Source organism: Perissodus microlepis, chromosome 23, assembly GCF_051167445.1.
Source record: "Perissodus microlepis isolate ML-2025 ecotype Zambia chromosome 23, ASM5116744v1, whole genome shotgun sequence".
NCBI classification, from domain to species: Eukaryota; Metazoa; Chordata; class Actinopteri; order Cichliformes; family Cichlidae; genus Perissodus; species Perissodus microlepis.
Genome location: NC_140482.1, coordinates 7,145,845 through 7,172,153, shown reverse-complemented (window position 1 = coordinate 7,172,153; position 26,309 = coordinate 7,145,845). Strand labels below are relative to the sequence as shown.

The following is a 26,309-nucleotide window of genomic DNA, read 5'->3' as shown; positions in this document are numbered from 1 at the left end:
TATGAGTTGCATACCGGGGCTCCGCTTTCTCAGAGGCCACAGGTTTGCCGGTGACTGTATTGAAGGACCCTTAACTCTGGGCTTTTATTTGTCCCCTTGGACGCAAAGAATCTGGAGGCTGTGTGAGGGGTGCAAGCATGTAGTTAAGGATTCTCTACATTGTGTATGATTGCCATGCTTTTTTTACCACTTCCTGACTCTTGACCCTTGACTTTGCAATTTTCTTCAGGGAATTTCTTTAACTAATGAGGGAGACTGAAGCAAACTGTCAGTGCATTATTGTGCTTTTTATGTTTTACTTTTTATAATTGTAGCTGAAAACACAGTGATTCTGAAACGGGGTTAAATGTTTGAGTAAGAACTTTATTAGGTGCACCTTGCTTGTACTTTATTGGACCGTCTGTTCCTTCAGAACAGCCTTAACTCCTCATGGCATAGATTCAACAAGCTGCTGGAATCATTCCTCAGGGATTTTGGCCCATTTTGGTATCATAGCATCACACTATCATGACGCAGTTTTCTCAGCTGCACATCCGTGATGTGAATCTCTAGTTCTACAACATCCCAGAGGTGTTTTATTTGATTTAGATCTGGTGTCTGTGGAGGCTGTTTGAGTACAGAGAACTCATTGTCATTTTCAACAAACCAGTTTGAAATGATCGGAGCTTTGCAATAAGGTGTTTCTCTTGCTGGAAGCAGCCATCAGAAGATGGGTATACTGTGGTCATAATGGGATGAACATGGTCAGGAACAAGCCTCAGGTAGGCTGTGGCATTTTAAAAATGCTCACTTGGTACAGAGGGGCCAAGAAAATATCTCCACACCATTACACCACCAGCAGCCTGAACTGTTAATACAAGGCAGGATGGATCCATGTTTCATGTTGTTCACACCCTATCATCCAAATGTTGCAGCAGAAATGAAATATCATCAGAATCTGTTGCCCAATTTTGGTGAGCCCACTTAAGCTGTTGCCTCAGTTTCTTGTTCTCAGTGACCCAGTGTGGTTTTTGCTGCAGGGGCTGGGCAGATGGCACATTATGATGCTCTTCTCCATACACTGTTTGGAACGACAGGTAATTTGAGTCCTATCTGCTCAAAGCTGTCCGCACATGTACCTCTGACCTCCAGCATTTTCACCCAGAGAACTGCACTCCCTGAATGTTTCCTCTTTTTGACCATTTTATAAAAACTCTAGAGTTGTTTGTGTGGGAAAATACCAGCAGATCAGCAGTTTCCAAATTACTCAGACCAGCCCCCCTGGCACCAACAACCACGCCACATTCGAAGACACTTAAATCACCTTTTTTCTGCATTCTGATGCTCAGGTTGAACTTCAGCACGTCTAGATGCCAAATTTCACTGATTGCTGCAGTGTGATTGTCTGATCAGATATTTGCATTAATGAGTGACTGAACATGTGTACCTAACAAAGTGAGTGTAGCTGTATTTAGACAGCTTTATTTGGGTCATGTGGACAGTAGAGAACAGAAGACCTTCATATGTATCTACTACTGTCTAATGATTAACCTTTATCAACATAATCATACAATTCCACAAGAGGTAAACAAGATAAGATGTCCTGTTCTTGCCCTTAAATAACCTGGATTATTGCATTCAACAGCAACACTGGGAACACAAAAAATGTGATGACTCAAACAACACATTTGTTACTGTTGTTGCACGTTACTAGGTGACTCTGTTATCTTGATCTATTTTGAAATGCGTACATTTTTTTACTCCCACTTCAGAGTAAACCAAGCAGTGACTGTTCAGTAAACGTAAACTCTGTTTGCTAATCTGACCTTTAAAACACATGTAATCTAAACCTTTGAAAAGTACACAGTCATGATCATTATGGCCACTCTAAAAGGTCTATGGATGTGATGTAGTCAGTTTGAAATGTAGTCTTCATATCTTGTGGTATGTTGATTGCATTCAGTCAAAATCACCTTGTATTCATTACGGCGTTCTATATTTGCAGTAATTAGTTAGTATAGGCTGTCTCATCTCAACTCCCAGTGTTCTAATAGGTATGCAGCATAATGGAGTCTTTCGTATTTCTACAAATTGGTAGAAAGTTTGTTAAGATTTGCCCAAGCTCAGTCAGGCTTTACATCAGGTAATGGAGGAGAAGAATCCAGTCGTTCCACCATAATACGCAGAAACCCCCTTTAAAAGACCTGAAACAGACTTCTCTCCGTCAGCTGATTCGATCCAGCTGATCTGACTTCCAGCAGATCCTTTCCCTGACTGACCGATGGTTGCTTTCATCAACGCTGCAACACTTCACAAGTTCCAGATGCAACTCTCTACTTTATTTCATCTCTTGGCAAAATTTCCTTTCAGCAAATGTCAAATTATTATATTGAGCTTGCACTCCTAAATTTATTCTTCAAACTCAATAAATATGAAGCAATAGTTTGGGGTAAAATGTAACTGAAATATATCAAATCAATGGTGTATAAACTTAATATATACCAGTCAAGTAAATTCTATTTGACCAGATTTCATTAAATTATTACTTATGTTACAGAATTCCAGGGAAAAGTCATAGCTAATTAAATTACATACATCAAGTTAAAATCTATTTGTCTCATCTGATTATTCTGCTTTTTTTTAATTACCCTCCTTTCTCAGGGATGGTGTTATCTGTCTTCATATTCTACTTATTGACTTTGTCTTTGGTTCATAAAAGTGTCTGTATAAAAGTCCAGTGGCACTACTGTTTATTGTTCACAGTTCAGTCCCTAATTCACATCTTATTTTACTCCATAGTTTTTAAACTTAAAGATGTGCGTATGTCCTCCGTTTATAATATCCACCAATTTTGCATATGATTTATACACCTCGTTGTGTAACCTAATATGTCTCAGGAGGCGAATGTTATTCTTTTGAATAGCAAAAAAGAGGCTATATTTGTTCAGCTGAGTGAGCAGTGAGCCAGTGATGCAGCCAATTAAATGTGCTGACAGCTACTTCAGGTACCCTACAGTGTTAGGGTTAGTTTAAATTTTGACATCCATATTCTGAATAAACTGAACTGCTTAGAAAATCCGACTGCACTCAGACTGCTAGAATGAAGTCGCTTAAAAATGCAATGGTGGACATTGTTGACTGCAGAAAGTATGTAATCGATGCTTCACCCCATGTGTTCTCATTCTTTTGCTTAGTAGACATGTACAGCAGAGTGAAAAATACCACCTCATGAAAAAGAATAGAGAATTTAAAAAGAATCAAGCTAATCAGTCACAACAGTAAAATGGCCTGTATTTGTATAGCGCTTTACTAGTCCCTAAGGACCCCAAAGCGCTTTACACAATCAGTCACCCACCCATTCACACACTGGTGATGGCAAGCTACATTGTAGCCACAGCCACCCTGGGGCGCACTGACAGAGGCAAGGCTGCCGAACACTGGCGCCACCGGGCCCTCTGACAACCACCAGTAGGCAACGGGTGAAGTGTCTTGCCCTAGGACACAACGACCGAGACTGTCCAAGCCGGGGCTCGAACTGGCAACCGTCCGATTACAAGGCGAACTGCCAACTCTTGAGCCACGATCGCCCACAGTGAAATGAATGAGTCCTGTCTACTCCATCCACTGTAACTCTAGCCTTTATTAAGCCCTTCAGGTTCTCTGAGGTCTAATTAATTATTGATAATCCAAAGACTGGCAATACGGCAACGCCCAAAATGAGGACATCGTGAATGCAGACGGACCGTTTACACTGCAACCCTCACTTTGTTTATTTAAATATAGCTAATGTAGCTAATTATATTAGCTAATTTGGAATACTCAAAGTTTCCTTTTGTGCTTCTCTAATTGTTGAAAGTCTAAAACATCGCTTTAGAGGTCCTCACAGTGAACGCCCCATCCCACCCTGACCCTAGCATCCTCCTCTGTCACACCAACCGTCTACATGTCCTCCCTCTGTGTTCTTCCTCTTTCTCTACTCTATCCTCTATCAAAAGAGGTAATACAACTGATGAACCTTTCCTCTTTAAAAAATTCAGCCAGCTCTAATTATGACATCACTTAGGTAGGAATCTCCCTAAGCCCTACTGTGAGCGACAGCAAGTAGGACAGCGCGAGATAAGGGTGTGGCAGATGATAGATGTGGTGAAATCAGTGCATTGCCAGAAACCCTCAGCATCACACACACAAGACTGCATCATTGCTGCCATTTCAGCTTATGCCATCACACAGAATTCAAATTTCATCAAGGAAAGAAAAAGCAGCTACAATGTGGAAGGAGGTGGTTAATAGCTGCTCATTTGACTAGTTTTGGTGCTGGTTATCATTATTATGAATTGCATAACCCATTCTTATGCATCACTCAAATATGGATAAATAAGAAGTGCCTTCTAAGGGTGATCACATCTAAATTTGAGGTGGGTGGCAGCAAAATGAAAGCCTGACATAATGGAGACACAATCACTACTATATGATAAATATCTTAATAAATGTTAGCTTTTTAATGGCCTACAAACAACACTACTAAGGATGTAACAGCAGGAAAGACCAGTTTTCTGACTGATACAGGTAGCAAAAAAACAACGTGGGAAACAGGTTTCTGAGAAACGACCCACCATGGCTCATATTCATCAGAAAATAACCCACAATACGTGGAGGAAAGAGCGGGTTTAGTACACGCGATAGATTCTTAAGGTTGATAAGGAAGTGGAGAGAAGGTACCAAATAACAGTGTTGTAAGTCTTTTGTTGTGCAACGCTAAATTACACTACTCATTACCCATGATGCTTTGTTTCATTTTGTAACCTGCATCTTGCGGGTTAACATCCAGCCACACCAGACCCAAACATAGTGCCTGTATAAATTTGGATTGAGACGCTGCACCGGCCAGCAGTCCCTCACACAGCAGCTCGTGCCCGGAACAAACCATTTCCCTGCCGGTACACAGGGGTGGTCGCGGTATTAGGAAGTACTGGAAACGTAGAGGTAGGCAATATCACCGTGAATTCTCTGACACATTTTTAAAATTATATGTGAAATAACAAGCGAGCGTAACGACACATGTTCGGGGAAATAATTACAGCCATTATTCGTTGAGCATCCTGAGTGTTAATCCCGCCTCTAGCGCTCAGGTCCCCGCCGTTAGCTTAACCTCAGCATGGAAGCGTTACACGGAAAGCATTCACTTCAAGGATAACCGAAGCTACACATGTGTTGTTACATTTTCAGCGTTTCTGCTTTTATGTTCGGTGTTATAAGCGGGCCAGTCATGGTGGAAGGTTAAAAAAAGAAGTGATTATAAAAGAAAAGATGCCGGATGTGTTTGTTATATCGGTATTTGGTGGTCACGTGGCCTGACAATGTTTATGAAAGAAAGAGTGGGATCTAGGTTAGGCAAAGTAAACGAGGACCCTCACTGCTTTTGCTGGGATTTAACAGTTAATTCATATTTAAGAAATGTTCTAAAGTTTAGAGGCTCTACTTCAATTAATACTACATGAAAGAATAATAAAGAATATCATCATAAACTCTGGTGAGTCACAATAGTCTGAATATCAGAGATTTTTAACATAACAAGGAGCAGAGTGTCTTATTGCTGCTGTAATAACTATATTAATTTACTAAAGGACAAATTAATAAAGAGTTTTACAAGTCAATGGATGGAGTTAAGGTAAAAGGTAGACATAATTATTGAATGCTGGATGTCCTTCACCGTGTGCACATTTACAAAACACCTAAATGTATGAAGTAGTTCCCAGTTATGGTGAAACTGACACATTTAGTAAGGGGGAGTCCTGCAGTCCACAGATAAAGTACACACACCCACATTAGTTTGTCCTTGACACGAGCATCGTAGATAAGTGAGGCAGCCAAACCAACTGCCAGCAGACACACTCGGCTTCCTGTCGTTCAGGCTTGGCTGCGAAGATGTGAGATCTTTCTTGCCCCCTTCTTTTACTTTCTTGTACTTTATTTTTGCTCCAAATAGTCCGAACAAGTTGTGAGCTGTTATTTGCTTTCATCCTGATCTTCTCCATTATCTTTTCCACCTTATTCAGGGTTGTGTTCGTATCACTGCCAGAACCTGAAATGCCTGATCAACTGCCTCCAAACCCTGCTGGGACACTGTTAAACAAGTTCCCCCAGGGGAGCCTGCCAATGGGAAAAGAAGCTACCAAAGACGGCCTACAAGCCAGAGGCCAGTGGGCCTCCAAGGCTGAGTTCCTCCTGGCCGTAGCCGGGCAGATCATCGGTCTGGGAAACGTCTGGAGGTTCCCTTACCTCTGCTACAAAAATGGAGGAGGTAAAGAGAGGAAGTAAAACTGGCATTGTCTAAAGTGTCTTTGTCTCTTTTTTCTCCTTTCCCTGTCCTATTTTTCCAGTCTCATTCTCAGAATCATTGTGACTTGAAATTAAGATTAAGCTGGTCTGGTCTGCTCCTTAAAAGCACCTTTTATGTTTGGCACAGGTGTGTTTTTTGTACCTTACCTGTTGTTCCTGGTGTTGTGCGGCATCCCCCTCTTCCTCCTGGAGACCTCACTGGGACAGTACACCAGCCTGGGAGGGGTCAGTGCCTGGAGGAATATGTGCCCATTATTTGGAGGTACTCTTATTTCCTTTTGTTTTATGTAGCCAACAGTAATATCAGCCAATATTTTTTTCCTCATTATTTAATCAAATATGTATTATTGTTACTATTAGATGCATATTAAATTCAGTCTTCCAAAGACAAATGTCTGTATAACTGCATGCACGAGTTAGTGCTTACACCTCTTTAAAATAGATGTGTGTGCGTCTTTTCAGTCCAGTATGTTTTTAGTGCACTGGTAGTGTGGTTCGGGTAATTGCAGTCATGACAGAGCCTCTACCGTGTTTTACAGTTGGCATTAGACACTCACTGTTGTAACTCTCTGTCTATATATGTTGATGTTCTTGCGTAATATTTCTGGGAAACAGGAAGCCTTTTCTTCCTGTTTCCCTACATTAAGAATGGCTTCATGACAGCCACCCTTCCACTGAGACCATTTCTGATGACGCTCCAGTGAACAGTAGATGGATCAATTGAAGAGCCAAATGCATCTCTCAGGTCCTGTTTCAGGTCTCTGCTGGATTTTTCGTATTTCTTAAGGACATGACTTCAGATACTGTTCATCTATTATACATTTTAGAACTGCCTCTTCTTCTTTTGCCCTTCACTTGTCCAGTTTCCCCAAGGACACACTGTATACCATGCCAAGATATCTTGAAGAATCACTTTATGGTATAAAAGTACTATGTTACACCTATCAGACTATGTTATCTTTTGTAGATCAAAGTAAAGGAAGTCGTAACAAATTATGTGTTTTGTGACAGGCTGCTAAAGATACAGTTGTATTGTATCTTGCTAAGTTTAAGTCTGTTAGATCTAGACACAAGCCTGGTTCATCCTCTGAGTTTGGCGCCTTTTTAATGCTTGAATGATAGATTAGATTAGATTAGATGAAACTTTATTAATCCCTCGGGTGGGTTCCTCCGGGAAATTCAGTTTCCAGTAGCAAAGCACCGAAAGAAGTTGCATGTTACAGATACATTAAGGGGAATGAGAGTAGGGATATAAGCATAAATACACCATATATACACATATACACATATATAGATACAGAATATACAATATGGATAAATAGGATTGCTCATTTGAGTGAGTATATTGCACAGTGATTATTGCACAGTCAAATATAAGAAAAAAACAAATATTGCAAATATTGCACAGTGTAGAGAAGCACCTACAGCTCAGTTGTTCCCGCCCTCCCTTGTCCCCCTGTTTCTCCTCCCTCTCCCCTCCAGTGAGGAGTTAAACAGTCTGATGGCGTGTGGGACAAAGGAGTTTTTAAGTCTGTTGGTTTTTGACTTTGGGAGAAGCAGCCTGTTGCTGAATAGGCTCCTCTGATTGTTTACGACCGTGTGCAGAGGATGCCCGGCATTGTTCATAATGTCCATCAGTTTCTTTAAGGTCCTCTTCTCTGCCACTGTCACCAGAGTGTCCAGCTTCATGCCGACCACAGAGCCAGCCTTCCTGATTAGTTTCTCCAGCCTGGATGAGTCCTTCTTTGCTGTGCTGCTCCCCCAGCACACCACGCCATAGAAAGGACTCCTGCGACCACTGACTGGTAAAACATCCTCAGGAGCTTCCTGCAGATGTCGAAAGACCTCAACCTCCTGAGGAAGTACAGTCGGCTTTGGCCTTTTTTATACAGGCGCTGCGTGTTGCATGACCAGTCCAGTTTGTTGTCCACCCACAGCCCGAGGTACTTGTATGTGTTGACCACCTCCACCTCCTCTCCCTCTATCTGAACTGGCAGTGGACCTGGTCTGGACCTCCCGAAATCCACAACCAGTTCCTTAGTCTTTGAAGTGTTGAGTTGCAGGTGGTTTGTGTGACTCCGTGTGACAAAGTTCCTCACCAGGCTCCTGTACTCCTCTTCCTGGTCATCCCAGATACACCCCATGATGGCCGTGTCGTCTGCAAACTTCTGAATATGGCATAATTCAGAGTTATAGCAGAAGTCAGAGGTGTACAGGGTAAAGAGAAGAGGGGACAGCACAGTTCCTTGTGGTGCTCCTGTGCTGCTGACCACAGTGTCCGACGTGATGTCCTTCAGCCTGACGTACTGTGGTCTGTCAGTGAGGTAGTCGGAGATCCAAGCGACCAGGCAGGGGTCCACCTGCATCCTGTTTAGTTTCTCCTGGAGCAGACAGGGCTGGATTGTATTAAAGGCACTGGAAAAGTCAAGAAACAGGATCCTGACCGTGCCTTTTCCCTTGTCCAGGTGTGACTGGGCTCTGTGTAGGAGGTACAGGATGGCATCCTCCACACCGACATCTGCCTTGTAGGCGAACTGTAGTGGGTCCTGGGCATGTTGTACCTGTGGTCGGAGGAGGTTAAGGAAGAGCCGCTCTAGAGTCTTCATAAGATGTGACGTCAGTGCCACCGGTCGGAAGTCATTCAGCTCATTGGGCCGGTTCTTTTTGGGGACCGGGACGATGCAGGATGTCTTCCATAGGGCGGGCACTCTCCCCAGTCGCAGGCTGAGGTTGAAGACTCGTTGTAGCGGCTCCCCAAGTTCAGCAGCACACGCCTTTAGCATCCTAGGACACACCTTGTCTGGGCCTGCTGCCTTTCTGGGGCGAAGCTTCCTCAGTTGTCTCCTGACCTGATCCACTGTGACACTGGGAGATGATTGGAAGGGGGGGAGAGAGGCTGTCGTGCTGTTTAGAGAGGGGTTGGAGAAGGAGGGGGGGGGGGATGTCATAGTGTCAGGGAGGGGGGGAAGCGAGGGAGGTAGGAGAGTAGGGAGAGGGCTCTGTAGTAAAGGTGAGGGTGAGGGTGGGGGGGGTTGTGGGCTGGTCAAACCTGTTGAAGAAGTTGTTGAGTTCGTTTGCCTTCTCCACAGTCCCCCCCACTGTGCTGTTCTTGGTGTTGTGGCCTGTGATGGTTTTCACACCATTCCAGACCTCCCTCATATTGTTCCTCTCCAACTTCTGCTCCACCTTCCTCCTGTAGGTGTCCTTTGCTTCCTTCAAGCAGCATTTCACCTCCCGCTGTGCTGCTTTCATCTCCTCCTTCACTTTGCTCCTGAAAGCCGCCTTCTTCATGTTGAGGACAGCTTTGACTTCCTGTGTTACCCACGGTTTGTTATTAGGATAACACCATACTGTCTTAGCAGGGGCGACCGTGTCCACACAAAAGTTGAGGTAGTCCGTCAGACAGTAGCTCGGTGTTAATTAGCTTAACAAACATGTAAATGAGTGAAAAAGCAGCCAATGTCCAAGGAAAAACTTTGAAAGATCTTCAGAAAGTTTGGAGAACTGTTGCTAAAGACCACTTTAAAAAAATTACCAGAAAGTCTGACTCCTTGGAACCAACTTATAAAAAAGTTGAGGGGTAGCTCAAGATTTTTGCCCAGTGCTGTTTTCTGGTTTTACCCCTTGCCTTTTTTTCTCATTCTTCATCCATATTGGCACAAGCATTCAAAGCTTCCACGTTAATACAAAACCTGTACAAACAGTGTGTCTGCAATCAGAAAATGCCAGCTGTGTGCATGTGCAGTGGAGAGTGGAGCTCAGCTTGTGCTTTAAAACAGCTCAAGAGTGCAAAAGGCACCACGTTCCCTGCCGACCAAGAACAGCATGCAGAGTGTCTTGTTTTCTTTGTATCTCGCTGTCCAAGAGAGGAGTTTCAGATAAGTATTAACCAAACACACAATCACAACCCAACAGTTTCAAGTTCATCTTTCACCTTTAACACAGCAGTTGAAAAAACCATGGGACAGATGGTGTGAGGGATAGAGCAAGTCTATGTTATATGAAGGGACCCTGTGATGAGACTGCTCTCATCTCCAGAGTGTCACATGGACACATCACGTTTTTCAAGGTGTAGTGTTAATCTTGTAAAGAACCATAACTAAACTCCTTTTCTTTTTCTCCATAACCTACCCAAGCAGGTTTTAGTGCTGCGACCGTACCAAACACTAAGAGAAACTGCAAAAAATAATAATAATAATAATAATAATGCTTAACTGGACACAAGGCTTTTGTCATTCACAGCTTTGTGTTCAGCATTGCCAGTTGACACCTTGTGGGCATTTTTGTGACAGCAGAGGCTTCTTACAAAACAAAACAGTCATATATTTCTTTCTCAGATTTAGACAAGCCCCAGAGCTATTTCTTTTTTTGCGCAACACTTTAGCAGCGTGTGCAACTTTGGCATGCATGGGAAAAAAAACAAAAAAATTTAACCTGCCACACAGATTCCAACCAGTAGTTAGCAAAGCAATGCAGCCCTGAGGGTAACGGCCATGTTTCTAGAGAAAGTGTGAAAGAAGTTACTGAAAGGGACAAAGAGCGTGTAGAAGAGACAAGACCCAAATGTTCCAGTTACGCTTGTCCATCTCAGCTAATGCTAGTACCATGCTAGCTGCTGGACCGCCTCTGAAATTGGTGTATGTGTGTGTTTGTGTCAGTGGAGCTATGTTTGTTTTTTTTATTTAATGAAAAATTATTCTTGTCCCAACATTTGCCACTCTGGCCCATATGGCCTGCAGATGCATGCGTGCACAAACACACACACACACATATCTGCGCACACTCTGTTTTTGTTGACAGCTAGCTGCATGAAGGCCATGTGTTTAGCACTGCAATAAACTCCTGCACTTCCTCGGGCACATGTCCTCGTACTTATTGCAAACTTGGACAAAGAAAAGCTTCTGTTGGAATTCCTCGCTGGTTTGTGCAGTTAGCGTGCCCGTCCTCAGATGCGGCCTGAATTTCATTAGTGGATACCACAGACAGCTATTTGTCTAGCCAAACAGCCTACACTTTGTAACCCACTCAGGGCCTCATAAGACTATCATTCATATCTAATGAAGATGTACTCAGTGTGGGCTGCAAGTCGAGTGTCTGAGTAACGGGATGCTTTCATCTCAAACTCAAGTGACTTGGAACTGATAACAGAGGGTGTGTTCATGGAGGCTTTGAAGCTCATTTATGCCACTCTGCATGCTCACATAACTCACCACACGTGTCCGCTTGTCTTCTCTGCAACTTGTTGTGTCTCCTTAGGTCTCGGCTACGCTAGCCAGGTGATGATCCTGCACGGCTGTGTTTACTACATAGTCATCCTGGCCTGGGCTCTCTTATACCTGTCCTACAGCTTCCAGGCGGAGCTGCCGTGGTCGCACTGTAACAACACGTGGAACACGAGTCAGTAAAAACAGGAAATCAGAAGCTGTCGTCCTTGCAATTTGAAGCTACCATGCAAAAGACTTTAAGAGGCAAACTGTCTGTTGTGTGTGTCCTCCTGCAGAAGCGTGTTTCTCATATGACTCCTACAACCAAACGGCCAACGCGAGCAGCCTGCCGGAGAACGCCACTTCCCCTGTCATGGAGTTTTGGGAGTGAGTGTAACATCTTTAGAGTATCGATGATGAGGCCTGAAACAGTTTTGGTGCTAATACCTGCTGCATGTGTGTTCAAAGGCGGGAGGTGCTCCGCCTGTCCAGCACTTTGGACGGGCTCGGCCCGATCAGCTGGAAGCTAGCTCTGTGTCTGGCCGCCGTCTGGCTTATCTGCTACTTCTGCGTCTGGAAGGGAGTCAAGTCTACCGGGAAGGTGAGGAGTCGACACATTAGCTTCATCAAGTTCCCTCTCTGTCTCAGCTACATGTCTATGCTGCCACCATAGACAGTGTAAAAGATGGATGCATCCATCTTTGGTGTAAGATATGACGAGTGCACGCTCATTGACTAACAACTTGTGACCAACAAGTTTTGGGAGTCTGGCCGAAATGAGGGACTGAGCCCATAAGCTCAGCAGTAAAGTGTTCAGCAGTCATGTCAGAAAAGCGTTAGTCTTCTGTAGCACCAGAAAACTTTTAGGTAACCATACTGAATGCAAGTTTTTAGACATAGCATTAGCATCACAGTTCCAGCCTTGAGGCTACGTCCATGTTTTGTGCCATCTGTGGTTTCCAGGTGCTCACTCACATCAAGTGATAAAAACAAGAGTGTTTGAGCTCTTGCGAATGTTCCACTTCTGACACTTTTTCTAGTTTTAGTGTTTGAATTTTAAAGTCAGCATTTTGTGCCCACAAAAATGGATATCATGAGAAACTGCTTTGACCTCTGTGTGAAAACTGTTTTTACATTCCCCCAGAGCACAGGGTCAGATAAATATAGGTGTCACTGGAGGTGGTCGCCTCTCGGTAACTTTTTATATGGTGTGCAGCAGAGCCAGCGCTTGCTCACTTGTCAAAAACAGGGCTTCTCTGCTAAAATATGAAGAAACTAGGCCTGTCCTGAATACTACTTTATGTACTTTATGCACTATTTAAGAGTGAATATTGGTGGGTGTTGTCCAGCATGGGTAGGGAAAAGGTTAGGGGATTTTATAACTCCGCCTGGCTGATTTTGGACATATTTCCAAATCAAAGGGTCGCTTAGAAAGAAAGGTAGAAGCAGGAGAATGTGTGTGACTTTCTCCCTCTTACACAGTGCATACCCAACATGCATTTTTGAGAAGAAAAAAGTTTCCAAAGGAACTATGAAAAAGTAATAAAAAACCAAATGCCTACCTCATAAACAAAACATGCTTACATATAATTTAATGGCACCCATTTATTAATAAAATTTTAAAAATATCTACGGCAGGAGCATTTTTATGGTGACATAAAGTCTTTTAAAAAGAACCTCGAGGAGCGGTAAAGTCCAAAACATAATTCTCCTTTCATGTAGCAGATGAGAAATAAGGGCCACGACACTGCAGCCACTTTGTCGGACTTATTTGCTGTGCCTCCGCCGCCGTCAGTCAACAGATTTTAAGACTCCAACTTTCCTTCTTGTAGTATTTTCTTTCTTTTTTTTAAAGAACATCACAGTCACATCCTCCCTGTTTGTCTCTGCGACCACATCCCTGCACGCTCTTGTGTACATTCTAGGTGGTGTACCTGACGGCCACCTTTCCATATGTAATGCTGTTTGTGCTGCTGGTGCGTGGTGCCACCCTGCCCGGAGCCACCCAGGGAATCATCTACTACCTCAAACCCAACGTTACCCGCCTGGCAGACCCACAGGTACAAAAACACAAACGCGCACTCGCTTTATGTGTCCGTAAACGGTGGCAGATTTTGAAAAGCATCTCGTCGGAGGACATTTTTCTAGTCGTTCTTACAGGTCGTACGGCAGCTCCTACAGGTAGGAGAGCCGCGCTGTCAGGTGAGTAAATGTCAGATCTGCCATACAGCAGGAAGGACTCTTGGATTATTGTTGTGAAGTTGAATGTAGTTTACAACGTGACATCTGATTTGTTGCTCTATGCCACATTTTCATCACTTTACACAAAACAATGTAAAGAATTCATTAGATCTTACTGTCGCTGTGGTTTTGCGCTCTATAAATTCAGAAGCGACTTTCAAACTCTTCTTCACTGGTGTGAAAAAGTGTTTGTTATTATCGTGTGGGTACTGTTTGACAGCATCAGTATCTATTTGTTTCTGTTAATTAGCCAAGTTTGTGTCATGTTACCTGTAAACTGTGTAATATAGAACATCTTGTACGGTGTACCTTTAACCCCAAAACAGCAGCCAAGGCTGATAAAGTATATCAGTCAGTTAGATATGAGCTTGTGGGCTAACATGTCCTTTCACTTTCTCCTCTCGCTCTCTGTTTCTCTTTGTTTCTGTAGGTATGGATGGATGCTGGTACCCAAATATTTTTCTCTTATGGAATCTGCTTGGGAAGTCTCACAGCTCTGGGCAGTTACAACAAATACAACAATGACTGCTATAAGTGAGACACTATGTCAGACACACACAGACATGTATGCATACAACCACGTAAAAACAGAGTCAGCCACACAGCTTCTCCTTCTTCCACTTGACTTGAGACAAACTGTAGTTTCTGAAATGTAAGATGTAAGCTCCCACTGGTCAGATGGCTTCCAGCAGGAATGGCTGGAATGGACAGAGAAAACACACTGATACAGCCACACCTTAAAGAAAAGCCCTCGCTGCCATGTTTCCCACACTGTAGGACTCCCACACACACACACACACTCAGGAAGAGCCGAGCTCTTGACTCTTGACTTGTATTTACAGTAACAGGACAGATCAAGTCCTCAGTGGGGTTGTGTTCTGTCTTTCAGTTTTCACAGGGTGTTTTTTGTGTTCAGTGCAGTACTGTGCTAAACTGTTGAGACACCCTCTGTATATACTGCTTACCAGGAGCCAGACTGTTGTGAAGTTTTTTGAGTAATAATTCTCCAGACTTCTGAAGGTCTTTCACAGTTCTTTCTTTGGACATTGGCTGCTTTTTCACTTACTTTCAGTCCTGTCCTAGTACCCGACCATTTTCACTATTAGACCTATTAGCCAAAAACTTCCATCTTCACATTCAGGCAAGAGCTTCAAGAAGCCTGGAGAGCTACTCCTTAAAGAAATAACAAGAAAGCTAAATAAGAGAGTTCAGGCTGTTTGAAAGAATTAAGGTGGTCGTATCAAATATCGACTTTCAAGCTTGTCAGAATTGTACAAACTCCCTTTTTGCCTCATATCCTGGATTTTCATGTATGTTTGCATGATTTTACCACTCAAATAAAAGGAAGTGAGGGGTGGCTCAAGACTTTTGGACAGCACTGTTTTGAAATCTAATTAGTTAACTCAGATTAATTTTGTGTGTATTTATGTATTTTTCCAGGGACTCTTTTATGCTGTGCCTCCTGAACAGCGCCACCAGTTTCCTGGCAGGATTCGCCATCTTCTCGGTGCTGGGATTCATGGCTGAGGAACAAGGCGTGGACATAGGCACCGTAGCCCAATCAGGTGAGAGACTGTTTTCGTTCAGGACACAGAACTGTCAGCATAAGTCAGCAGACTTTGACTTTGTGGTGTTTTGCGCCACAGGCTAATTTAACTCTTAATTTAACTGTTAAAGCATGAGGAGGAAGTGTGAAACAATCAGAAGTGATAGTGATCCCAAACCAGATTTTATCAAGATGCCCTTGTGGTGAAAATAATAATAAAGCATAAAATTAGTCACACATACCAATCCGGTCTTTACGTCCGACATCATTAGCCTGCTCCGGGTCCAAACTCTGCTTCAGGTCCCAAAGTCATAAGAACACTGCGGCGTCACTGAGAGTTACAAACTGTCTAAATTCTTTCATCTTCAATAAAATGATTAGTGTGGCTCCTCTATCAGGTGTAACAATGAAGTTTAACATCCAGGCATCCGTGAAAACAGAATTTATAAAGTTTAACGGAGTTAGCAGGGAGTTAGCTCGCTAGTTTCCATCTAAAGATGATATAGCATGTTCTGACTGAGGGATTTCTGAAAAATTAAAACGTACAGCTCTGCTATCACTTCCAACACAAATGGAGACAGAAAACTAAACAGCAGTGACGTTTGTAGGGTTACTGAAGTTGGCCTAGCTGGTATATAATGATGTGCTTCGTGGTGGCTACACAGACAACCCACCCATTAATAATCACTTGGCAACAGTGGGAAGGGAAAACTGTCTTTGAAGGAAGAAACCTCCGGCAAAACCGAGCTCAGCTCTGAGTGATAATGTGATAAAAATAGTAAATATTTTCCATTATTTTATGTCAGAAGAAACTTATATTAATTGTTTGTAATATCTTTGGTCTCATGGTCTTCTCAGGACCCGGGCTTGCCTTTATCGCCTACCCGAGAGCTGTAGCCATGATGCCCGTACCCCAGCTCTGGGCTGTCTGCTTCTTCCTCATGATCATCATGCTGGGGTTGGACACACAGGTAGATGCAGACTAACACCCTCGACAAACTTCGAATTTCTCTGCTCCGGCGTTGCGTTCGGTGTCATGGAAACACGCCGACATATGTGTCTCGTGCAGTTTGTGAGCCTGGAGGCCCTGATGACATCAGTGACTGACCTGTACCCTCACCTGATCAGACGAGGTCACCGCAGAGAGCTGCTGTTGCTGTTTGTCTGCATCGTCTGCTTCCTGGTTGGACTGGTCATGGTCACACCGGTAAATCACACCAGTGGATGGATGTGTTGTGTTGGAGAAGTAGCCTGTTTTTAATGATTCGTCTCTTCTGTGTGGTGCAGGGCGGTCTGTATGTGTTCCAGATCTATGACCATTTCTCCTGCAGTGGAGCCAGTCTGCTGCTTCTCTCCATCTTCCAGTCTCTGGCCATCGGCTGGGTCTACGGTACAAATCCCAACTCTAGCCTGCTCCTTGCCCTTTCATCACCTGTTTTCTGTCCTCATGATTCTTCCCTCCACTCTATATTTCCCATTCCTTTTTCTCTTCTTCCCCCTTTCCTTTTCCTTCCTTTTCTGATCATCTCCCCTTTTTCCTCATCTCTTCTGTTTTGTGTGCCCTTTTACTTCTTTTTTCCTTCTCCTTCCCTTTCCTCTCCTCCTTTTCCGTCTTTATCTAATCTCCTTGTCAATCTAATCTTTCATTTCCTTTCAATTTTAATCTTTTCCTTGTCTTCCCCTTTTTTCTCCTCGTCACACTGCTCTCTTTCTGATCCTTCGCAAACTGACTCTTCCGGTGTAACATTTCATTTCCCTAACCCCTTTTCCCCTTTTTCTTTTAAATACTTTTTTCAATGTTCTTATATTTCTTGCCATCCTATCTTCCTGGTTCTTTCCTTTATCTTGTTTCCACTCTTGTTTTGAATTCTCTTTTCTTTCCATTTTTTAGCTTATTTTCCATTTTCTTTGATTTTCTTTTTCCTGCTTTGGTCTCCTCTCTTCTTGTTTGATTTTTATTTGCTCTTTTCTTTTCTTTTCTTTAATGTAGCACTAAATTTATGGAAAAATAGTGTTCGAGTCATTTCTACTAGTCTGACTTTAATTAAATTCAGTTGGAGCTCAGGCAGTAGGATAAGGAGATTATACATAATCTTAAGCTGGTTGCTGTTATATAGAAAATAAAAAGAACTTTTATCACTAATGAATAGAAGTCCTCAAATCTGATAAACACACACACACAGTCTCTCTGTCCACTTCCTCCCCTCCTCCGGCATTCCACTTAGAGGCAGTAGACAGTATATTAACATGGCTGCAGCTACCCACTGTTGTAGGGAGACTGGCTCCTAGCCAGGCCCCTGTCTGTCTCCTCCGGGCCCTAAATCAGCCTCCGGGCCCTGTCGCCTCTCAGTCTCAGTCTGCTGGCCCCAGGGAGCCCCCACTCCAGCCAGACATGGAGGTCTGAAGCATTCACAAAAACACTGTTTGTTTAAAAGTGCAATGGAGGGAGTGTTTTATATGCATACATCAGGACAATGCAGTAAACGCTCAGTGAGGTTAGACAGTCGACTTTAAGTGTTAGAAAAAATATATGTTGCCATTTCATGAGATAAAAAATAGGCTGAATACTCCAGCAGAGAATGTGTTTGTAGGTGTGGGTGCTTATGAGGGCCAAAAAGCCTGTTTTTATGGCTCTCCTTGAGTTGAGGAGAAGGGTTTTAAGTGGACTGGGTGACACAGCGTTCACAACTCAGCTGCACCTTTTCCCCCTTTTTACGGCTGTGGGAATTTACAGTTTTTTAAGGACTCTGATGACCACTAACACTCCTGTACCGCTGGTTATGTGGCCCTGCAGGGAACGGTTCGTGGGGGACAGCCAAGGGGTGATTCTTAAACTAGCAGTAAGAATGTCTGACGGTCTTGGACTCGTTTGAGAACGGAGCAGGGAAATAACTGGAAATTTACCACCAGCAAGTGGGTGTCATGTGTCCTCTTTTTACCTTCTGAGGTGCAGTAACTGAAATAAAAAGCTGCAGACAACTTCCTCATCCGACTCTCCCGAGATTCTCCAGCTTTCATGTGTCAAAATTGCTTTAAGGTTATTGAGTAAGTCATTACAGTGTGGTGGTTTGTCCTGTTTCTACCCCTCCTTGAGCCTGGTTCTACTGGAGATTTCTTCCTGTTAAAAGGGAGTTTTTCCTTCCCACTGTCGCCAAGTGCTTCCTTATAGGGGTCGTCTGATTGTTGGAGTTCCTTTTTAATATTGTAGATGTTTCTTTTCTTACAATATAAAGCGCCTTGAGGTTGTTGTGTTATATATTAATAAAACTGAATTAAGTTGCAGAGTATGTGACAGTTTGTGCTCCTCCTACTACCACTCCAGACAGAAAAGAAAAGAGCTGTAGGTACTGATAGCATTTTGCTCACTTTCTTAAGCCTGCAGAGAAAAGCACTAGTGTGGATTTCAGGAGGGTTGGTAGTCAGACAGTTTGGTGTGTGTCCTCCTTCGCCAGTATATCACAAGATTACAACAAAATTCCACACAACTGCCCAAAAGGATAAAATAACATAATGGCATTTCATATCTGAAAGGTCAAAGGTCATTCACCGTGATGTCAGTGTATGAGCGTGGACAGGCTGTAAACAGCAGCTTGGCTGTTTGTCCTGTGCAGCGGTGATTTCAGTTATAATTTGTTTTTCTCTCCTTTTTTTTTTTTTTGCTTGTATTTTCCGCTCTGGCGGTGAATACCAGGAAGAAAAAATGTTCTCTAAGCACAGTTGGCCACCGTTGCCAAACCATGATGTGAACTGAACCACAACCAAACCTCACTGTGTTCTTGTTTTGGCCACAGGAGCAGAGCGCTTCAGCGCCAACATCAGGGATATGACCGGCTACAGCCCTCTTCCTTTTTTCAACCTGTGCTGGAAATACTTGACCCCGATCGTGTGCACTGTGAGTAACCTCTTCCCGCTGACCCGCATTCCACTTTGTTATGAGCTGTTTGTGAAGTAGGATGTCCATTAGCACAGGTGTGGGACTTCATACAGATTCCACCTTCCGCCTCTCAGGAAAATATCGGGGTCCATCTGTGTGCCACTTGTGTGTCTCTCTATCAGTGAGGTTGGCTTTTTACCACCTCCAGAGCAGAAAATGAATCATGAGCTCCGTTAGCAGGACTCAAGAAGCACTGGATGCAGGCAGTTTCCAAAAGAGTTGAAACACTGTTTGACATGTAAATGGAAACTGAATGCAAATAATTTCAGGCTACATTCAACTGAAACAGAAGAAAGACAGGATGTCAAAAGTTATTTGGAAAAATGTATTCTGCTTTTCAATTTGATGCCAGCAACACATTCAAGAAAGCTGCAGTTTGGGGCACACTTCCCGCTCCAGATACTCGTTTTTAGAAAATACTCTGAAGTCTTTGGGAATTGACAAGACCAAATTGCTGCTACGAACTGTTCACTGCCTCCTTACCCATGTTTTTGTTTGCTAATGCTCCAGATGTTTTCGATAGGTGACTGGTCTTGACTTTGGATTGGTCACTTACAGCTGTGCAGAATGTGGTTTGACATTTTTGCTTGGGATTATTGTCCTGTTATCTGACCCAGTTCTGCCAAGATTTACCTGTTAACCCTTTAAAGCCGGTCGGAGCGGGGACGCTCCGTTTTGCAAAACTATTTTTAAATCCCAGTAGCACTGCAACCACATAAGCTAGCGCAATAATTTTTTTTGCATATGAAACCGGAGGAGTTGTACTTACATGTTATGCCATCAGCTTGTCCTAGGTTACGGTTTCCTTCCACATATAGCTTTGCAAAAATTGCATAAAAGCACTTGCAGCAACAAAAACATAATATTCTAGAAACACGCTTTGCCGATCCGATCAGCTGTTTGTAACACTTCCTACGTCCATCAGCGCGAACTATCGCATGTTCGCCATGTCCTGCCCGAAACCGGAAGTGACGTCATTTTGCGGAAATGTAGTTTTTTTACCATCAGGACCTTATGAGCCTATACTTGTATTTTTAAAAGTTATGTTTGACTTTATGACTTTCTGTGTTGTTTCTGGGATGCTTAGGACTCATATTGCACTGCTGGAAATAGTTTATTTTGATGCATATGCTGTTTTTTTGCAAATTCGCACTATAATATTTATTTTCGTTTTTCCTGCAGTATATAAAAATTGGTGTATTTCAAAAATAAAACTATGAAGACACTTAAAATAAATTTCCTGTGGTGGGAAACTATTTTGTCCAACTTTTTTGTATTTACAGTTTTGAGGGTTAAGCCTCTTAAATTTCTCTAACTAGAAATATATGTTAAAAAAACAAAAACGATTTTAAATTTTTTTGTAGTTTATTGCACTTTTTTGAAATTTATGTAATTACTATGCACTTAATGCATGCATATTATTAAAATTTGGGCTATAATGGTTGTATTGATGTATAACAACTTGAAATGCTCCCAAAAATGGCTCCACAGCATGTAAAAATATAATATAAGCTCTGGCGGACTTGGTTCTACGGTAGGTCTTAAAGGGTTAAACAGAGGGCCTGAAATTTGAGTTTAGAATATTTTGTTATATAAGTTCATGATCAACTCGATCACTGCAAGGAGTCCAGTCTTGTCAAGCCCAAATCATCACCCCTCCACCACCGTGCTTGACAGTTGATATGCTGTATTTCTCCTGCTGTGCATCATAGTCAAATGTCTCCACTTTGGTCTCCTTTGTCCAAAGGACATTGTTCCAGAAGTCTTGTGGTTTGCACTCGGCTGCTACCTTCCCTGTTAATTCCTATGGATGCAGTAAGGGTGTGCTTAGTTTTCCGCGTGACCACATAGAGTCCTGTGAAAACTCTTTTCACATGATTGTTTATGCACTAGCAGCATTAACACTCCCATCAGTGATACGATGGTTTAAATCACCCATTCTGTGCTCAGTAATGCGCTCGATAACATCTTACATGCTGAGGTTTGAATCGTGCTCTGAAAACAATGAATGTTTGTCCCCTTTAGGATGCAGAGTCAGTGCTTTCCAAAAAGAAGTTCCAGTCTTATTTAGTCAGACCATCCTTAAATCAGCTGTGGCCCAAAGACGGCAGCATCGCCTCTCTTGTTTATAGAATTGTTTTGTTGTTGTTTGGTTGTGAGGGTTTCTAGATACTTTCTGAGGTTTAACTTGCAATTTTCAAGTATTTTTAAGCCCATGAAATGATTTCCACTACAGAATTGTGTCTTTTTTTTTAAATGCAGCACTGCCTTAAACCATAAAGATCATTGGTTTTCAGCCTTGAGTCATTTAATGATAATCTGTTTGTTCTTTGAAATCTTATGTTGAGAAACTTCTTTGTTTCTACACTTGTTAGGTTAAATATGGGGCTTCAGCGTTTTGGAGATCACTGCGTTCTGGTTTGATCCGTATTTTACGACCTTTCCCAGGGTCGTTGGGGTTTCTTTGTTTTTGTCCACGTAGTTGTAATTTAGTATAAAAATATAATCAGCAACTATTTAAATTCAAACACGTTTTGCACAGATGAAAATCTGAGAGAGGTACTGCATGTTTTTATTGTGCAGCAGAGGTGTTTTACTGCCTTTGGACAGAGCCAGACTCTTTCCCGGTCTCATATTTATTGAGAGCATTAGGAGACATCTCATCGACCGCATAACAGCGAATGAGTAAATAGCCACCTGTTCGTCTACATCCAGCTGCTATTAAAGGGCTCTCAGGGAGGGTATTTATCGCTGCTGCTGTTTAACTAGGAAACACTGATTTACCATTTCTGGCCTAAAATGTTGTTAAAGACCAGTCTAAGCCTCGACCTTTAGTATTTACCCCGTCCTCCTTTCTCCCATCTTCAGGCCACATTTATATTTTCCCTGGTGCGCTGGTCACCACTGAGCCTGGGGAAAGGACTGGTGGCTCCAGTATGGGCCACAACGCTGGGCTGGATCCTTACCCTCTCATCCGTTTCTCTGCTTCCCATCTGGGCCATCTACGCCCTGGTCACTACCCCGGGAACCCTGACACAGGTGGTACAATGTGTTTTTCCTGCTGTTGGATGTGAAACTGTCTTGTGCCTTTAATGACGCTGATCCACAGTCAACTAACTGCAACCTTTCTATCCCACAGCGCTTCCAAATCCTGTGCAGCCCCGTTGAAACCCCGTCACTGACCTTCCACCACCTCTCCAACCAGTCAGCGATCCCCTCCAGCCCCAGTCTGCCTCTCACTGAGAAGTCAAAGGCACCGTTAAAAGAAATCATCTAGGACAAGATGACCCGACAGACACTTAACAACAATGTAACAGTGGCTGCTGCTCGGTCAGTCGGATGTGTCAGGCCGGAGGGTCAACTTTAGAGCTAATGCTGCTGGATACCAACAGAGGGGCTGGATCCTCATCAGTCTGTACTTGTTGACTAAATGTTGTAATCAGCTCAAAAGGTGATCCTTCAATTATGGGCTCTCTGAAGGAATTCAGAGGACATCCATATCATCTACAACAGCCTTCATCTACAGGAGCATTCATATGATAAAGCTGATATATTTTCCACATATTTCACTTTAGAAGGTTATTTTGAATTAGTTCAGTGAAAACGTCAGTTAAAGTAAACAAAACTAAACAAGACCTACCTGAATGCACCATCTACCTGCTATTGGAATAGTTTCTTCAGGTTGGAGCTTTCTACAGAGGGTCCAGCCCTGAACTGGGACACAGTTTGTTTAATCTTTTGCACCACACCCTGCCTGCCAGAGCTGGTTATTGTAAAACAGCACACCCTTCTGGCTTTGAATCATGTTATCTCTTTACCTGCTTTTTTTTCTGTTGTCTCAGTTTATTCATGTACTTAAGGACCATATAATTATAGCTTCTGCTGGCTGTCTGCGCGCAGGACTAATGTTCCCTTTATTTGCCAGCAGTCATACATACATAGAGCAATACTCTCTATGAGAGCCTGAGAGATTACCGTTTACGTTAGCATGACTGCTTTGCTTTGGAGTCCACTAAAAGAGTGCATCGATTCATTGGGGTGAAGGTATAAACTGAAATGACTCCATGAGTCAGGCGTGTTATGCAGTAATTTATAGGGATGGGTTTTTTTTTTCTCATGCTTCACCCTCTGTGATGACAATATCATGGCATCTGAATGGATCATAACACATCTTACCCTCAGACCAAGTAGAGAAGACATTCAGTCAAGTCCTTTTTATTATTGCCAACGCACAAGTGCTTGAGATCAAGTGCAGCGATCAGTTTTTATCCATCACACGTCTTTGTTGTTAAAAAGTTAATTACTGTTGTTTTTGTTTTGGGGTTTTTTTTGTTACTTCCTGTTGCAACTGTGCAGTTTTTATAAAGATTTGAGGCATTATTTAGACAGCTGTGCACTGCAGGGAAACATGCATACAGCCAGCATGCAGTACTGCAGTACTGCTGCTGCCACCGTTTTGTCAGAAAAATATATCTGACTTTATTTTTTAATTTTGTGCATCACTTTTGAGTTGAAATGTTTTTAGTTCTCCGACCTCTTCATTGTGATTTTCTCTGCGGCTCTAACGTGTGAACGCAGTAGGGATGTGTAGACTTCTTTGAAGACAGCGTGTAAATGGTATTAGAGATATGTTTACAACATAGAAAACTAACACCGGGAATGCGATGACGGAATGTGTCCTATTTGAACAACTTCAGTTCCTTATGTTTGGACTTGAAATGTAAATCAAGAATATGTTTTAATTATTTACACTCTACTTTCCTTCCTGTTTTTTTTCTATCACCATTCAGCCTAGTGGAAGCGACGTCTCCAGTAACTTAATGTGCTTTAGGACACAACCTGTTCTTCACTGGAAACGCTTCTTCTTGAGCAATTGTGATGTGTTCAAATGCAGTATGTTCGAAGATATAAAGAGACTCTTGTGGAAACTTGAAACTGCTGTCATTCAAACCTGGATGTCTTTCTGATTGACTTCAGATTGATCCAAGTGTGTCATCATCTCTGTTTACAAGTGTATGCATGTGCCTCTTTATTTTGAAATCCTCCATCTGTACTGTTATTTTCTTTTCTAAATGACTATATATTAATATACATATATATATAAACATTGTGGACATGAGCGTTTGTGTTGACTGTTTATTTCAGTTCGTGTGACAAGCCGTGTGTGTGCGTGCAGGTGTGTCGCCGGGAGGCCCCGGGAGGCGTCGCGGTCTCCCTCAGTGGGGCGATAACAGATGCTGAGGCCACACCTGGCTTCTACAAGGAGGGTGGACGAGCGGAGGCGAAGAAGTGAGGAGAGAGGTGGAGGAAAAAGGAACAAGTGCCATGATTGCTGTTCTCCTCATCCTGATGCGAATTGCTGGTTTAACATCCGTGAAAGGATAGAAGTCAAGGAGAGATGGAGTGTGTGTGTGAGGAGGAGGAGGAGAGGGTGTCATGGAGACTAAAGAGGGAGGGAGAGCAGCAGCGGGTGGGGAGGAATTCAGACAGCAGCACTTAGACAGAGTCCGGCGGTTATGTAAAAGGCTCGGTTTGTCAATTAACTGTATTGGATTCCCTCCCCTCACAGCCACCAGAGGAAGCGGGTTGGTCCTCCACACACACGTGGCTCAGCACGAAGGGTTCACAAACACACACATCTCGTTTTGGTGACGTGCAAAACTGAATGCAGCCTCCTTTTTGCACATGTGATCCGGGTTACTATGTAACTGTGTGTGTGTGTGTGTGTGTGTGTGTGTGTGTGTGTGTGTGTGTGCAGGGAAAACGGGGGAGGGTTTATGTCCATATGGTTGCTTTGGCATACGTCTCTGTTTCACATGATGTGGATTAAAAATTATCCAGTGGGCTGAGTGTGTGAGATTCAAAAGAGGAGAGAGGAAGAGGGAGGGAGGGAAGAAGAGAGGAGGACGCTGCAAGGATGCGAGCCAAAGCATGTGTCTGTACGTTGTTTCACTGAATGCTTTGAAAGATGCTGGAGAAAAAGTTCGTTTCTGCTCAGGCTCACTGCCACCAGCTCGCAGCTGCAGCACTTTTTCATCACACGTATTTAAAAAATTTAAACATTTTGGCCACATTACTTCCCGGGACTAGATATCTGAAACCCTGCCCATGCACTTACAGGAAAAGTCACATCTCCGACACGTTGACTTGCAGATATACTGGAAATAGACAGCTCTCAGCCACACGAGCACTGAGGGTCCGGCTTGTATCAAAGATCCTATAGTCATGCACACACTTTTTGCCGCAAATACTCTTGACAGCTTGGTGTAAAGTAGAAGCACTTGGAGGGGGAATCGAGATGAAACTTGAGGACAGGGAGGAGAGAAAGGGTGGGGGGGTTGCATAACAGCTGGGTGATTTGCACGTGAAGTTGAGCTTGATATTGGATCTGCTGAGCAGTGGTGGTGCTGTCTTCAGGTCTGTGGGACTCTATAGCACAGGCTTTAACACTCAGCAGCAGAGCCGTAACAAAGATATGAGGAGGTCACGAGCCCAAGTCCCCCACCCAGCCACCCCCACTAAACACACGACTTTGCACACTTTGTAACAATTTGTGATTATTCTCTAAATATTTAAGTTAGTCATTTACAAGTTTTAGAAAGTAAAGCGCTCCTCAGTGTGGGATGTTTGGTTCAAATGTGGATCGTACCATGATCGTTGACAGGGGGTGTTCCAGGGTTTATGGTGGCGGTGCACTGTGTTCCCATTTTGGGCCGAGTTTCCGCTGTCCACCCACACGACCCCCACCCCCATCACACAGCTGCGTGCCAGCCAGCACTGCCCACACCGCTCAGTTGTCCAGAAAGCTTTTGGATTATGGCTCTTTAGGAGGGCTGACATGCTCTCTCACCATCCGACGCAGCAAAGTTGAAATGTAATATCTGTTCTCAAGTTCTGCACAGAGAAGGAAGAAGAGTAGGAGGGGGGAGTGTATCCACGAAGAGAGGCCTTCCTCTTAGCACACAGACACACACTGACCTCCCCCTTCGCTGGTGTGTGAAGGTAATAGCTGTTAGGTGAGTCAGCGAATGAGCAGTGTCTTGGAAGACTTTTTTTTTCTTTTCTT

The 26,309-nt window shown here is 43.2% G+C and overlaps 1 protein-coding gene across 4 annotated transcripts in view; it reads left to right on the top strand.

The window, feature by feature from the left end:
- The window catches only part of LOC146360903 (sodium- and chloride-dependent GABA transporter 2-like), a 34,410-nt gene extending 10,057 nt beyond the window's left edge, over positions 1-24,353 (top strand). Inside the window, exons 1-15 of one of the 4 annotated variants that reach the window (XM_084921498.1) lie at positions 4,798-4,962; positions 6,036-6,280; positions 6,446-6,580; positions 11,575-11,715; positions 11,819-11,909; positions 11,991-12,123; positions 13,448-13,582; positions 14,194-14,297; positions 15,204-15,328; positions 16,168-16,280; positions 16,379-16,516; positions 16,597-16,699; positions 19,101-19,201; positions 22,112-22,282; positions 22,383-24,353. In XM_084921498.1, coding sequence (XP_084777624.1) covers positions 6,067-6,280; positions 6,446-6,580; positions 11,575-11,715; positions 11,819-11,909; positions 11,991-12,123; positions 13,448-13,582; positions 14,194-14,297; positions 15,204-15,328; positions 16,168-16,280; positions 16,379-16,516; positions 16,597-16,699; positions 19,101-19,201; positions 22,112-22,282; positions 22,383-22,520 — 1,842 coding nt within the window. In that variant the 5' untranslated portion in view covers positions 4,798-4,962; positions 6,036-6,066 and the 3' untranslated portion in view covers positions 22,521-24,353. The other 3 variants (XM_084921499.1, XM_084921497.1, XM_084921500.1) reach the window with 3 other exon arrangements.
- Positions 24,354-26,309: the final 1,956 nt, after the last annotated feature.